At 43.6% G+C, this 14,773-nt stretch overlaps 2 protein-coding genes across 2 annotated transcripts in view; both read right to left on the bottom strand.

Moving 5' to 3' along the window:
* LOC146176188 (cytochrome P450 3A14-like) overlaps window positions 1–578 on the bottom strand; it is a 41,523-nt gene extending 40,945 nt beyond the window's left edge. The window contains exon 1 of the mRNA XM_084580930.1: window positions 474–578. The gene's annotated coding sequence lies outside the window, so the exon portion shown is untranslated. The remainder of the gene's footprint in view (window positions 1–473) is intronic.
* A 13,637-nt stretch (window positions 579–14,215) lies between these two features.
* Window positions 14,216–14,773, bottom strand: part of LOC146176187 (cytochrome P450 3A14-like) — a 43,118-nt gene continuing 42,560 nt past the window's right edge. Inside the window, exon 12 of the mRNA XM_084581273.1 lies at window positions 14,216–14,358. Within this exon, the coding sequence (XP_084437399.1) occupies window positions 14,275–14,358 (84 nt within the window). The 3' untranslated portion in view covers window positions 14,216–14,274. The remainder of the gene's footprint in view (window positions 14,359–14,773) is intronic.

Raw genomic sequence — 14,773 nt, 5'->3', positions numbered from 1 at the left:
AAAACCACAGATAACGAGTTTCATAACATCGCGTGAATCACCTGATGTCGTGTAATACTAGTACCAGGTCACAGTGGTTCTTGCCGAACAATGCTTTAGCGTTGATTCAGAATTCAAATAGCCGTTCTTCTAGGCCAGCTGTGCAAGAATGTTCGTTTCCCTACGCAACAAAAGAACTCGACGAAACACGGACATAGTCTGCTTAATAGCTTTCTTTTCATGGTGAAGAAAATAATACTTTCTCTGCTGACTTCACGTCACCAGCAAACGGAAACGTAATTCATACTTTGAAGAGTACTTGGAAAACTACCCTTTCTGGTCTTCCTTTTTGCCTTGATAAAATGAAGACAATATATTTCCGCTTCAAAATAAGTAAAACTCGCATTCTGTTAGCTTTACTGATTGACTCTGTTGCGCTATCTGTCTGCGTGCACGAAGGAAACATTGACGATGAGGAAAATATTCCAGCTCACCCATATCTTTATGTTTGCCTGTCACGAAGGCGGCGAATGGGGAAAGACTCGGCTCGGGAAGACTTGAACCTTCGATAGCGATGGAAGCACTCCACTAACCCTGGCCTCAAATTACGAAGAATGCGCAGTGCGCGAGCGTACAATGAGCGAGTTGACAGGAGCCATTTTTCTTTCTGTGTTTGGAGCTAGCAGCTCGAAACAGATGGCGCACTAAATGAGTCCCGGTCACTGTCTCCTTTAAAAACAATGCATCAAGTATTCAGAATGGTTTCACCTAACATCTCGCTCTCTTTTGAAGAATGACAGTGCACTGCCAAACTATTTGTTCTTTCGTTTTGCCTTCTACTCTCACCCACATTTATCTTCAGCTCTGCACCTCCAATCATTTTTAAAGCAATCCTTCTTTCCTTGTTTTGACGTTTCCTTTTCTACTTTCACTATCTGACATGACACCAAGCTTTCTATAACATTCCAATTTTCATGTACCTTCTCCCTTCTTTCTCTTCTGAGTAATTAGTTCTGCAACGCTAATCGTTTTTTTTTTCTTGGCATTTATTTAAGGTAACTTGAATGCTTCTTGTTTGCTGGTAATAAGAAACTTAGCTGTACAATTTTGTATTGTAGCCGTTAGGCTGCACTTTGTAACGGCGCTCCTATTGAGAATCCCGCAGCCGGCCGACAGGCTGACGTAAGCAGGGCGTGCTCGAATGCTAGTGCATAAGACAACCGCTCCAACAACTGAACCAGGCAGCAGCACTATATTATAGGTTCGCACCGCCGACTGAGCAGCCATGGCTAAGGGGCCTCCTTCAATAAACTGTGGCGGCCTGCAATTGCCGAGCCAACTTATAAATGTTGTTCATCATCATCATCTTCTTCATCAATCTGCCTGAGCGCTTTCTACATGCTAATAAATTGTTATATCTACGTGGCAAATCTACTCTAATTTGGAGGAGTTCCTTGAAAGAATAGACCAAGCTTCAATTACGTACTTTGATATAAATCTATTAAGGTTCAGGTCTGCTAGGAGATTCCTAATCCTATAAGCATTATTGAAACGCGGGCAATCTCTCAGTGTAAATAACGTGAGCGTAATTCTGAAACTACTTATGCGGTAACGTACACCAATTAGGCTGGAAGGTCTTTTAGATTTGTCTTACGTAAAAACATAACTCCTTAAGCGTGCCATCCTGTATTAAGATCAAAGAGGTGATAGCAATAAGACCCTATAGTGGTAATGTACCATCTCATGATTATCCACCCACTGAAGTCTACATTATTCACTATCCCAGCACAACGACATCCAGCAGTATTATAAAGCGCAGTGATTTCTTGCCCTCCAGAAAAATTATGTAAGTACGAGTTCAATCGACCGAGGCAAAAACCCTAAAATGAAATGCACAATATTTGTGTGCATCTTAGAAATTCTTACGTAGTTGTGGCCACGTTGTAGATAACAGACCAAGTTTTTCGAACACCACTAAAATGAAATCTCAGTTGAAAGGACTCGCACCCGCCAAAAACAGAACTGGATTACAGCAGCAATATCGACAAGCGTTATCAAGTGGTCGTCAATCGAACAGCCCCGCACTATCGACCCCGGTCAACTGAAAGCTGACAAAGAACCACCGTGATACCGCACGGAAATCGCACACTACAATAGCACAGAATATAGAAACAACTGCGTATTGCTAAAAAATTCTAGATAAATCTGGCAGCACGTTTCATTTTAACACACGTAGTAGAGCCGTGCCGACGGCCCTCAGCAGCAACAGCCAAGAAATACATCGCTGTGCTGAGGAACTGAACAAGGGTAAATTGGGTACGCCTCAGTTCGCAGATGAGCCAACGTTTCGACAAGTGGACAGGCGTACCCCATTTACCCTTGTTCAGTTTGTTTTCATACCGTGCAAACCATCTTCTTCCTTTCGTTCTACCTGAGCGCTGTGCTGAGTAGTACGTACTATATAATGTGGCGTACACAACTGAGCGCACCTGCGTTTTGCGGGGTTATGTAAGTTCAGTTTTCATGACGTATTTTAGTGCAGTTTAACAGCGAGTAAACGAGCACAAAGTTGTTTCTTCAGCCATACGTGGTACTGCCGTTATATCATTGGAATACGGTTGGTCGCGAGCTGTTCTTCCCCGGAGAGACCTGAACGCACTGATTTGTCTGAATTCTGCCATTATCAGCTATGATAGTATTGCCCTATATATTACATTGACAGGCACGGGATGCTGCAGTGCACGAGGAACCATGCGCATGCGGTATTAACAGCATCTAAAGCGCAAAGCTCTAATAAAATCGAAGTGAGTTTCGTCTTATCTGTTTCCAGTTTGCTCCATATCCTGAAAAACGTACCGAGTATAATGCAGTAGTAACAGTGGGAAACTTGCAATGTCACTCCTAATATCCTAATTCCTGCAGGAGCTCACATAAAGTTTGTTTAAATAAGACAACGGTCTAGTTAAACAACCTTTTTGTTCAGCTGCGACTGGACGCCGGAGGTTGCCTCGCGCTGACACTTCCTGCACTCTCTACGCATTTTACTTGCGGCTTCAGCGAAAACAACATTCATTCTTCAAATTCCAGCAGGTCATGTCCACCAACGTCGAGCCTCCCGGGCGCAAAGGGCGTACACCGCGTCGTTTTAAGCACTGTGAGCCTATAAGCGGCTGTGAAATGGATGCACGCTCCTTTTACACGAAGTGTATGCAGCCAATGAAGCTCCACTGTCACTGTCGCCGTGCCCCACAAGTCAGAAACAAGTGTCGGAAAAAAACACGCGCTTGGTTTCAGATCAAACGTTTGACACAAACGTTGGCTGTGCAGCGCTGGGGGTGGTGTCATATCATTTTGGTTTCTATTTCGCATCCATTTACTAGTCTAGCTGCCGGCTTGTTTTCCACCGAGATTTGAGCCAATGACATACCGTCATTTCGCGAATCTAAGCAGCTCCCGATTTTAGCACCCCTCTAATTTCGCAAAACAAAAATGAAAAAAGTTTTTCATGATAATCTAAGAACTGCCCTCCCTCCCTCCCTCCACGACTTTTTTTTGCAAGGAAGAAAATGTATACGAGATCGCTAAGGGCGCTCACTCGCTCTGTCGTGAATTTACTTGATACAGGTATTGATTAAACAAAAATCAGCTGTGTAAGCTGGTTTACCGAAAACAGAATTCAGACGTTTGAATTGTTTTCTGCCTTGTTGGAATCTGAACATAAATAATTATAGAATATCGCTACAAGGTTTTAAATGGTTCTGGTTGATAAGGTTAGATGTTTAAGCATTGTCTTGAGGAGGTGTAACGGCAGTTATGCTTGTTGACCATACATTACGTGTGGATTGCAGATACGGGGTTCTTGGAAGCAAAGTGTCTGCTACTAATCTGTTTCTAGGTGTCAACCTATGTGCATTTCGTGCTTCCGCAGTAGACCCCAGGTTAGCCTCACTGCTAACCGGACAAGCATAGCAACGACAGAAATTGGTTAAGCACGCCTAGTTGCGAATTCAAAGAGGGCCATGCAGAGCGACAGCCTCTGATGTAACGTTCTTTTTACCTTCATTCTTCAACTGATTTAGCCCTTGTCGAGCGTTTCCTCATCGCCTTTTTTATCCCGATTAGAACTAGGCTCGGCATGCGTCCGCTCATTTCGTTCCCAATGAGAGCGGCATCGATATGAACCACACCTCGTGCAATGCACTGCACATTTCGCTCACCAAACCCGTGCTGTTATGATGTGTTATAGGAATAACTCTATTAGCTCTCTATGACGCAGCTCTATGACACATTCTAACGGAAATTAAGAAGAAGAAATGGGCATGGGAAGGACATTTAGTGCGAAGAGAGGATACCCGATGGTCGCTTAGGGTAACAAACTGGATTCCAAGGGAAGGAAAGCGTAGCAGGGGGCGGCAGAAAGTTAGGTGGGCGGATGAGGTTAAGTTCGCAGGGGTCAAGTGGATGCAGCTAGCTCAGAACCGGGTTAAGTGGAGAAATATGGGAGAGGCCTTCGCCCTGCAATGGGTATAGTCAAGACGACGACGACGACGATGATGATGATGATGATGACGCAGCTGTGTTCCTCTCCTGTCCCCTATGGGCGTTCGCATAGGACAAAGGCTAAAGCGGCTCCAGGCACTGGGTTTTTGTGGGGATCTGGGTAGCAGCGCTTATGTTGGGGGCATCTATTACGTTGTTCCGCTTCTTTGCTGCAGCCGGCACTAAGCCACGCACATAATACTGAAACAAGTTTTGCCTCACAGCAGCAAGAGTGACAGTCATATTTTTCAAGCTGTATATTCCCGTTGCGGCACTCGAACAACTATACGCCTCCGGTTGGACAGACTCTGCGTTATTCGTCTCTTGCGTAGGGTACTCAACCGACGCAGCTATGAAAGCACCTATTTAACCTTCTATTTCCGAAAGTATTATTACTTTGTGTGACTTAATCTTTGAGCATATGGATTGATGTTACGAATGTTCTCTCTGAAACGGAGTAGTGGCATGATCTATAATACACAGTTCTTTAATTCGTTATTTCTATAGGCAACCTGTCAAACTAAAATCATCACACACTTCCTTTTTAGCAAGCGAGTGATACTAACTTTTACACTTAATTGTTTTTTTTTTCAGCTTCTATTTTAATGTTGTAGCTCTCCTCAGCAGGTGTAAGCCATATAGCGGCCTAAATGTTAAATCAAACGAAGAGCTAACTCTACTTCTAGGCCTTCACCAAGCTATAGCTGAAGCTAAATAATAAAGCAACAAAGTAAGGAGCTGATCAGATTAACTTTGTGAAGTCGTTTCCCTTGCCATAAGGCCTTTTCGTCTAGGTTGCCACGCGTGTGAATAAAGTGGACAAATTCCACGCGGCATTTAAATGGTGTTTTACATTACGCTTCATGTTCCCGGCTATAGTCGAGGGTACAGTTAGTGTGCATTGCAATCTCAAAGGTGGGGCTACGCTGAGCTCAAATAAACCTAAAATTATCATCATCATCATCATCATCATCATTACCAGCCTCACTGTGCCCATTGCAGAGCGAAGGCCTCTCCCATATTTCTCAAATTAACCCGGTCCTGTGCTAGCTGCATCTCCTTGCGCCTGCGAACTTCTTAACCTCATCGGCCCACCTAACTTTCTGCAATGCCCTGCTAAGCTTTCCTTCTCTTGGAATCTAGTTCGTTACCCTAAGTGACCATCAGTTATCCTCTCTTTGCACTACATGTCCCGTCATAAAAAATGTGGATTTGTAAAGACGCTGCAGTAGCACAGCTGGTGCAGCGCCTTTCGCGATATACGGAGGTATATGGTGCAGCATGGGAGTCTAGCAGCTGCATGCAGCCGTTTCATAGCCTTTCCACCTCTTAGTTTTGACGACAGTTTTGCGCTGTCGTCATCGCTCTCGACATCCGCAGTGGATCTGCCACATTCGACAGGCGGCAAAATGAATTGGAAATCACCGTTAACACAACTGCGGGAAGCGAGAAGGCCTGAGCAACGAGTTGTATGCACAGAAACTGCGCAAGAAACACGTCATACAAATAAATCAGCATAACATTTAACCTTCACATTAAGAGGACACGTGAAACCGTCTTTAACAACGCCTTTTGATTGCCCGATTATTCGGCATTGAAATATTGTCGCGTTAAACATACGTAGGTTGTTTGACCTTGAGAGAAAGGAAATCTAGTACCTGCCTCACTTCTTGGTGACTACCTACGCATAAAATATACAGCACACAACGTATTGCGCCTAAGGCCTCCTGCTCCGACAACGAAGTGCATGCGCCGTATAGATGAGGAGAGAGACGGAATGTTGGAATAAATGTCCCTCACTAGTAGCCTTATCTTAGCACCCATTGTACAACTGTACCGTTTAAGACTTCAATATATCCTCGGCCAAGAAGCCTCTTACGATCCCCAAGCACTACATAATAATTGCTGGTTTATTCCCTACTACTTTCTTTCGGGAAGCACCGAATCACATCCAATCCACTGTTGCAGAAAGTTGACAAGCAATGAGTACAATAGATATCCATGTTTAATACCCCCAAAAAAATTAATAAGGCAAAAACCAGACAGGTTTTGTATATTTGTCGCCACGGAAAAGAAGACTGATATGCAGGAAAAAGTAAATAAATAATGAAAGTGCAATAATTAACACAACGAAAAAGAAAAAAAGTAGCTTCCCTTTGTTTGAGTTTTTCAATACCATTGAACGCACTTACATTTTGATCATTTTTCTCATGTCAACTCGGAGCCAAGTTATGAAGTATGCTGTTCGGCTTTTTCTAACATAAAATTCTTGGTTCAGCGCTGTTGTGACGCTTCTGTTTTCGCCCTTCGGGCATCGTCGCAGCTCATCCTTGAATGGATGCAATCAAACTCGACCCGAGTGCAGCTCAGTACTGAGGTTCTCTAGACGACATTTTTCAGATCTTGATTCATCCTCTCTCCAACAACAACTCCCTGAAATACTGGCGCAAAGTACATGTCGCGTTTCCCCCGATATTGTGCGCTGACCCTTGGAACGCATAAAGAAGAATTCACAATGTGGCCAGATATTTAACATCAGTTTCGTATCAGTATAGTCCAAAAAAAGCACGGTCTATACCTTAACTGAAACATGGCCCTACCACGGTTGCTGAATGGATAGAATGTTCGAGTGCTGCTCCCGGGAGCATCGATTCTATAGGCAGTAGCGGCCGCCTTTGGAAAGGCGGCCGCTACTGCAACATCCTCTCAATTTCCCCGTAGTACCATTGTCAAAGACACATGAAGCGTCAGCTGAAGATGAGTTATTATCGCAGACTGCGATGGCTTGACTGAGCGGTAACCTGTACTGTAAGCATGTACCACCCAACAAAAAGCAGTTGCCACGTCCCTCTAGATGCTTTCGAAGCGGAAGGCGCAGATGACGACGATGACGAAGCAGTCATATGAAGCATGCGCAAGTTTCCAACTGAAAGATTTCAATTTGTATGGCTGTCCTACCCCGCTGGGGTGGCGCAGTGGTTACGGCGCTCGACTACTGTTCCCAAGGACGCGGAATCGAATCTCGGCCTCGGCGGCCGCTTTTCGATGGAGGCGAAAAGCAAGGCGCCCGTGTGCTGGGCGATGTCAGTGCACGTTAAAGAACCCCAGGTAGCCGAAATTTATGGAGTCCTCCACTACGGCGTCTCTCATAGCTTGAGTTGCTTTGGGACGTTAAACCCCACAAGCCAACCATGTATGGCTGTCCTATCAAATGCGATAAATTTCAGCGTGAGCAAACGTTTCCATATCTACGTGGTTAATTCACCTGCAATACGAATGGATAGCACCAGGGTTTTTCTACGAAGAAAATTAAGAGTATTGTTTGGTATCGGAACTGGGACGAAGACATCGGCTTACTTGTAGAATTTTTACAAGTAGCGATTGCTAAGGCACACATAAGCGATCCGGGTGACTGAACTCTTCCTCTTCATCTGTGCGCAGTTCCAGTGCGAGCGCGTAGTTTATACATGATGTGTTTTCTCGATCAAACGTTCATTGTGTAGGTCCGCTATTTTGTGCTGTTAACTATAGAATATCTTTGCCTCGCGGAGGGAACTGGGGTGCGTTGTTGGTTTATCGCATTGAGAAACGTGTAAAGCGAAAAATCTTCGGCATGTAGCAGACTCGCAAAGTTTTCTTGAAGAAAGCAGGAAAACAGAATGGCACAAAAGTGTATCTCATTGTGTATGTTTTCTAGTTTGTAGGGTCTGAAAGCTGCGGCTCACTGACAACATTCGCACGGCTAATAGCACCAACGTTTTCCCTTCCTCCTCACGCTTTGCTTTTCAACATAGATTGCTTGCACTGAACGCTAAAAACACTTTATTACTTGAAATAATTATGGGCCTTATAGGCGGTTTTAGTGAGTGTGTAGACATATATAGTTGTTAAATAATGTTTTTACGATTTTCGATGTTAAATTGATAATAACAAGAGGCGCTGACTCGTTGTCTTGCTCAGTCTGCTATGCTTGAAAGAGGGAGTGGCACCTGCAGGGTGTAGTCGTGTGGCTCTATCTGTGCAGTTTATTGTCAGCCGTCGCGCAAACTCGGATAAACTTCGGGCGGGGCCAAACTCTGTGCATCCTGCATAGCATGGCAAGTCTTGCATTGTGCACTGTGGGGCATAAATTTCGGCATTATCGTCAGCCTCAAACAACTAGATAAGGGCAATAAGGAGCGTCCCATTAGATTTGAGTTTGCTATCTTCTGAAGTTTGCTATTTCATCCCGAAGCAATAACTGCTCCTGATTGCTGATTTTGTCAATCACTGGCGTATAGCTACTTGCACTTAACATGTTTCGTTCTAATCACAAAGAATGTTGCGTTACCATGATTGTAATCGATTGCAGCTTCTAATCGAAATTAATACACTTCTCTCGCGCCAATGACGTACCGAAATTAATAGTTGAGGAATGTCAACACCCCTTAAAGCCGCTGATATTGACGAGCACTGAAATCATCGATGTACGACATGAATAACAAATATATAAAATGCCGCAGTTGCGCCAATATTGTAACCTTCCCCCAGTTTTGATTACTAACTTCTCAAATTTGAAGAACTTCAGGCGCATCCCACTGACCATCCTGGCGGGTAATAAGCAACAAAAAGTTAATGTCGACCTCTAGTGCCGAGATGGCCAACCGCTATCAGCCCGTTTCCGAAACCAAATGACCAGAAAGCCGTTTGCAAAGTCCCAGGAGTTACAGGAGAGTTATGGACGTGTTGAGTTACAGGTGGTTTGGGAGAAACTCCCCAAGCATGGCTAAAGCTCTGACCAAGCTCACAAAGGTAGTTTTGCCGTTTTGCTAAGGCATGCCGCAAACTGGAGACTTCAGGACTCTTCAGCGTAAATTCCATTTCTTACCTCCCCTTCCTTCGGCGTTTCGACGGAAACGGCGAAACAAAAATTCATACTGACTCAAACAACCTCAGTCTAGGCTCTGTCCTCGCTAAGAAAAACTATGGGTTTGAAAAAGTATAAGGTTTGCTGCGGAGATGCTGAGTGTCTTTTTGGACTGTGTAAATGTGGGTGTGAAAGTTTAGGTTCGTGCATTGCATAGGCTTTCTTTCTGTTTCAGCATTTGCCAAAATATATGGGGCCGTGGACTTCGTCAAACCATTTGAGTCTATATACGTTCCTCAGTATCGATGTCAAAGACGCAACAACATTGGTGTGTTATCACGAAATCCACAGCCACTGCGTTGACCAGCTAGGCTTCATTGGCAGCCGTAAAAAATATAATACAAAGGCGTTTGGCGTCGAGCCAACAACGCCCCTATAATTACCTCCATGGATCTTTAGGCGAATTGGATAAACCATTAAAACATGCTAGCAGCGTTACAACCTCCCGCAAAAGGCGGATTTGAACTCTGAACACATGCCAAAAGCTAAACGCGAATAGAAAACTTGCACGGGTGAAGTAGATTACTCTGGCTAAGGTGATTTATATCTTTCTCTTTCTATTTAGGTCATCCGTGCAACACCTGTTCCAAGACAGCCACGATATGCAAACTGTTGCGGCCTACGTATACTTGTTTCTGGCGCACGGTTCAGCAGCAGAGATAAACATTTTCAGTAAATTATGTTCTGTCAGGAGCTCTCATTCTTTTATTTTTTATTCTAGGCGCATTTTTAGTATTCTTTTATAAACGATTTTCATTTGTTCTACTCTGCCTCTTATGAGACTGTGTTTACGGTCACTCTTTTCCTGTACTGACAAATCTATCTTTTCCTCTCAAATTCTGACAGTATCAATTATAAAATAAATGAAGTGAGGCGCTTTTGTCTCCGCGCAATTCTACCGGTCTCGCTTAGCTCGCAAATAGTGGCTGATAAGAATAAAAGAAATAACAATGCGAAAGAAAAACAACACTCTGTGCGAAGCGTCGGTTATCCCGTGTAGAGCACAGACAGCGCAGCAGGTGGAGGTGCATGTGCTATAAAATCTTCCCCTTTTTTGACCGACACTCGAGAGTTTGAGCGAAGCGCCGGCAGAAAGCGGTGGACTACAACGACGTTTGATTGTTCGAATTTCTTTGTCGAAAACAGTATCAGAGTATTGCCTGGCATATGGTCGCATCGTTTTAAGCCATATGCACGCAGCTCGACACAGATTACCAATTCTGTTTGGATAATAACTCAGCAGCAAACGTGATTGGGCTAAAGCAGCGCTGTGGCTTCGTTTATTATTTGCGGGGCAATGCGCCTCACTTGAAGTCGTTCCCGGCTGCTACATTGATACGTTTAGAACACTGTATCCACCCATCTGACTCATTAATAATATTTAGTGGAGACTTAAGATTAGCAGTTAGGGTAACGAGGCAAAAGCGTTAACTTCTTGTGTCTGGATCCCATTTGATGTACATGCACTTTATTATATTTCTCGCTTAATTATTACTCACGGCCTCATTCGAACTTCTCTTATCTGAAACGTCGTCATAGATGATGAGTGGAGCGTTCGGGGTTCGCGTAATTACGCGCTCGCATTCACGCACTTCATAAAAGCTGTGATGTTTGGCGAAATATATAAACTTGTATTCACCACATCTCTCCGCTCACGTCGCACTTGACGGCTCACATGTCTCCGCACGTGGTCATTGGTATTTCGGCAGCTGCACTTCATGAGTACGCGATATGTTTTCTAGGAGCCTTTCGTGAATGCTGACTCCATATGCTGTTACGTCGTGATGTTTGGAGAAGTAAGTACAGACGAATGCATTAAGTGCAAAAGGCTCGTCATTCTTGCTTTAATCGCTGTGATACTTCTTTGAATCGCGGCAGTGTTGACAGATAGATGGCGCGACTTGTCCGAAAGGTGGTCGAAAATGGCTGGGGTGAACGCGTTAGAAAATCTTCGAAAATAATAATCGTGTCGCTTCGCAATATGGTTTTTGTATGCAAAAACAAATCCGGTCCTCAAAAAGAAGACCGTTTGTAGTTGTCACTACTTCCCTTGATGATACTGTGAACTAATACTTATAACAACAACGCGCGATCTTGTCCGCTCCTTTGCATGCACCAGCAACCTGAGCATACGTTAAAAAGTGTAGACAATTAGTATTTCTGTATTCCGAGCACTTTCCCAGTTTCGTTTATTTTCAATTTTGTGAAATATTTGTCAAGGACGCCGTTCGTGGCAAAGCTTCAAGACAAATGCCAGTGTCTCTTTATTCAGATCTATGAAATCACTCCACAAGCAATCAGTACGTTAGCAAGTCTTTAGTTTCTTTACCAGATAAAGAATTTCGTTGTTGAAAGGTCGTGATAAGTTTTGATCTTCAATTCGTCTTTACGAAGAATTGTTGATACGTTTGTTTGGTCTTTCTTTGGAAGCATCGTTAGACTTATAGATTCTCTGAGGCAGTGTCAGCTGTCACGAAGGATACGGTTTTATTATTCGTTTCAAAAGTGTTGGAACGTTAAAGCATCGTGTTTCTTTCTTTTTTTTTTCAGTGTTGTTCGGCTTTTTGCTTTAGCTCATTCTTTGCCTTTTCTTTCACCGTTATTGTCCTTTCTCACGAGGGGGAAAAGGAGGAGAAGGTGTAGAAGGAGGAGAGGCAGGGAGGTTAACCAGAAGAAGAAAATGGTTTGCTACCATGCACTAAAGGAAGGGAGTGAGTAGATATAAAGGTGAAGGATAAAAGGGAGTTTCAGACATCTGAAGTCTGTATAACGTGCGGCAATAATCACAGCCTAATATCCAGGCCCTTGGTTGTCAAGAAGCGGAGCAGTGCCTGAGAGGCCTAAACCGCCAACAATCGCCGCCGCCAGAGCCTAGCATCTTCATTTCTATCAGCGCACGGCAGAGAGAGTCTTTCGAAATTGTATGGGGGGCACTCACAAAGAATGTGTGCTATATTCTCGCCGCACCTTCAGCTTGCACATTAAGGGCTAATGGCCATATTTATCACAAATAAATATTAGTTGGTGAAGGCTACGCCAACTCACAGGCGGCGCAGCAAAGTTGCTTTACGTCGGGATAGGTTTGATGGATGCCAGAGCTTCAGGTCAGGGTCCAGGGATTTTAAGCGGGAGTTCGCCAACTGGCCATATTTCCACAAGGTGAGCGTGAGATCCCGCGCTGCCAGCTGCGTCTGCTTTAAGAAATGGGCTCGACACAAAATCGCCGCCTTGGTCGTCACCGACATTCCACTACTTAAGCAATTTTTGTTTTGTTGTGTCTTGGTGCGTTTTTTCGCCATTTTTGCAGCCTACAGAAGGTATAGTACGATTGGTGATGATGATGATGATGATGATGATGATGGTGGTGGTGGTGGTGGTGGTGGTGGTGGTGGTGGTGGTGGTGGTGGTGGTGGTGGTGGTGGTGAATGGCATTAGCAGTAGGGGCCTTGTATTTGAATAAGAGTTTTGCAATCTCAAGTCAGGAATCATAACATATTGTGTTCATTAGACTTGAAAAGCAATTAACTATACTTCTCCAAGATATTTTAAATCCGTAGGCTTCCAATTTGATGTTGTCCGTGCGGTTCAGATTAGGTACGAGGGGATGAGTATTCTTATTTTACCTGCATGTATGTTATTTTAGTAGGACCTCCTTTTCATTTCGCCTTAAAATAGTAAAATTGGTGTGAAATATTATGGAATTGACAATAGGCGCGCAAGTTAAGTGTACATATTTATCATATAGGCCTTTTTATTGCTATAATCTTTTCCATTCGATGCTTAGCTGTGTCAAATTGCGCAGCTTTGCTTTGTTACTATGGTGTTCTTGTATTTGAGAGGTTCTGGGATAGAGCAAAGTCATCATTACATCAGTCCTTGCACTCGTCGGAATTTTCAATGGCTCTTTCATTTTTTGCAACTGCTTTTCTTTTTTTGCGGCGAGCGGTAATCCCAAACTGTTTCTGTCGAATTAGGGCCTCTCGCAGCCTCTTGTTGAAACTATGCGCGAATGTTTTTTACTGACTCTTCAATAATCAGCAGGAATATAGCCTCCGTGAATCGGCAAGTTGGTCTGGAAAAGAACGAAGTTCGGCACGGGAAAGAGACTGGTCGGCGCAGGCTATATGTCAGTCGGGCGTTGTCAGCGGTCTTCGGGAAACGTGTATTCGAACAAATGTTTAAATTGGAGTTGGAAGATATATTAAGCTAATTAAGTCAACTTCTGGACGTTGAAAATATGCAGCTGAATAAGTGCAATATTGTTTTGTATACAACACAGTGTTTTTGTATGTTGCATATTGTGTATAAATAATACAAAAGAACAACATATAAACAATACAATGCAAAGAAAAAAACAGTATCCACGAGAAAATTGCTTGAACCGTCTTATGCCATATTTATGCAAAACCCCTGTGCAGAATGGCGAAGTCCAATCTTTGAATGTGAGTCTTCGGTCTTGTCAGGGCGTTCGCCATCATCAACTTTTTAAACCATTCCGGCTGTTACGGAGATGAAACTGCCAAATTATCTCACCTCAAGGAGAATTGCTGACTTTCGATCCTGTAAACTAAACGGCTTCTTCCATGACGCATACAGCAATTGATTATTTAGTTTGTACACCTATGGATATAAAGTGCAAGCACATAGATATATTCATGCGTTTGTACATTAGGTGCAATGTGCCTTAAAAACTCAGAACAGCTGAGCGAAAGGAGATGCGGTACTGGTATTGTTTTATGGCGGCAACAAACGAATGTCTCATAGAATAGAACAGTACTACGCTCCCACTCCCGTCTGGTTTCCTTAAATTGATATGCACTAATTTTAAATCCTAGAACTGCATTTCCTAATCACGGCTGGGCATGACGAAGAGTGACCCATGGTCCTCGGCTGGGCATAGACACCATTGCATGAGAGTCCAAATTCATTTCTCCCTGAAAAAAAAAAAAAATTTAATGCACACATGAGTCTCATAGGCTTTACCTAACTACTACTACAAAACGACCGCCACAGTCGAGCGGCGTTAAAAAAAGCCTTAGCAGTACTTTTTTCCCTCTGAATTACGCAATGCTCCTTGCTCCTATAATATCTTGAAAGCACGAAGCCGATAATTTAAAGGCAACGCAAGTGAGCTCTTCGGCTTTCGCGTATTCTCACAAAACGTCTACTGTAGGCTTTCTTTTCCGTCCTTATGGATTCTACCAAACTTAAGAGCCGTGCTTTACATCATTCGTGCGCTGCTCCATTTTAAAAAGTGCCGCTTTCGTGGCCTCAGTTAGTCAATTTTTACGTTTTCGTTGGCAATCTCACATATATTCACACCCGTTACTGCGCGCTCCCAATGTAAGC

This window comes from Amblyomma maculatum, chromosome 10 (genome assembly GCF_055883805.1).
Source record: "Amblyomma maculatum isolate TAMU_Amacu chromosome 10, ASM5588380v1, whole genome shotgun sequence".
NCBI classification, from domain to species: Eukaryota; Metazoa; Arthropoda; class Arachnida; order Ixodida; family Ixodidae; genus Amblyomma; species Amblyomma maculatum.
The sequence above is the reverse complement of the archived record's forward strand: the minus strand, read 5'-3'. Positions and strand labels throughout refer to the sequence as shown.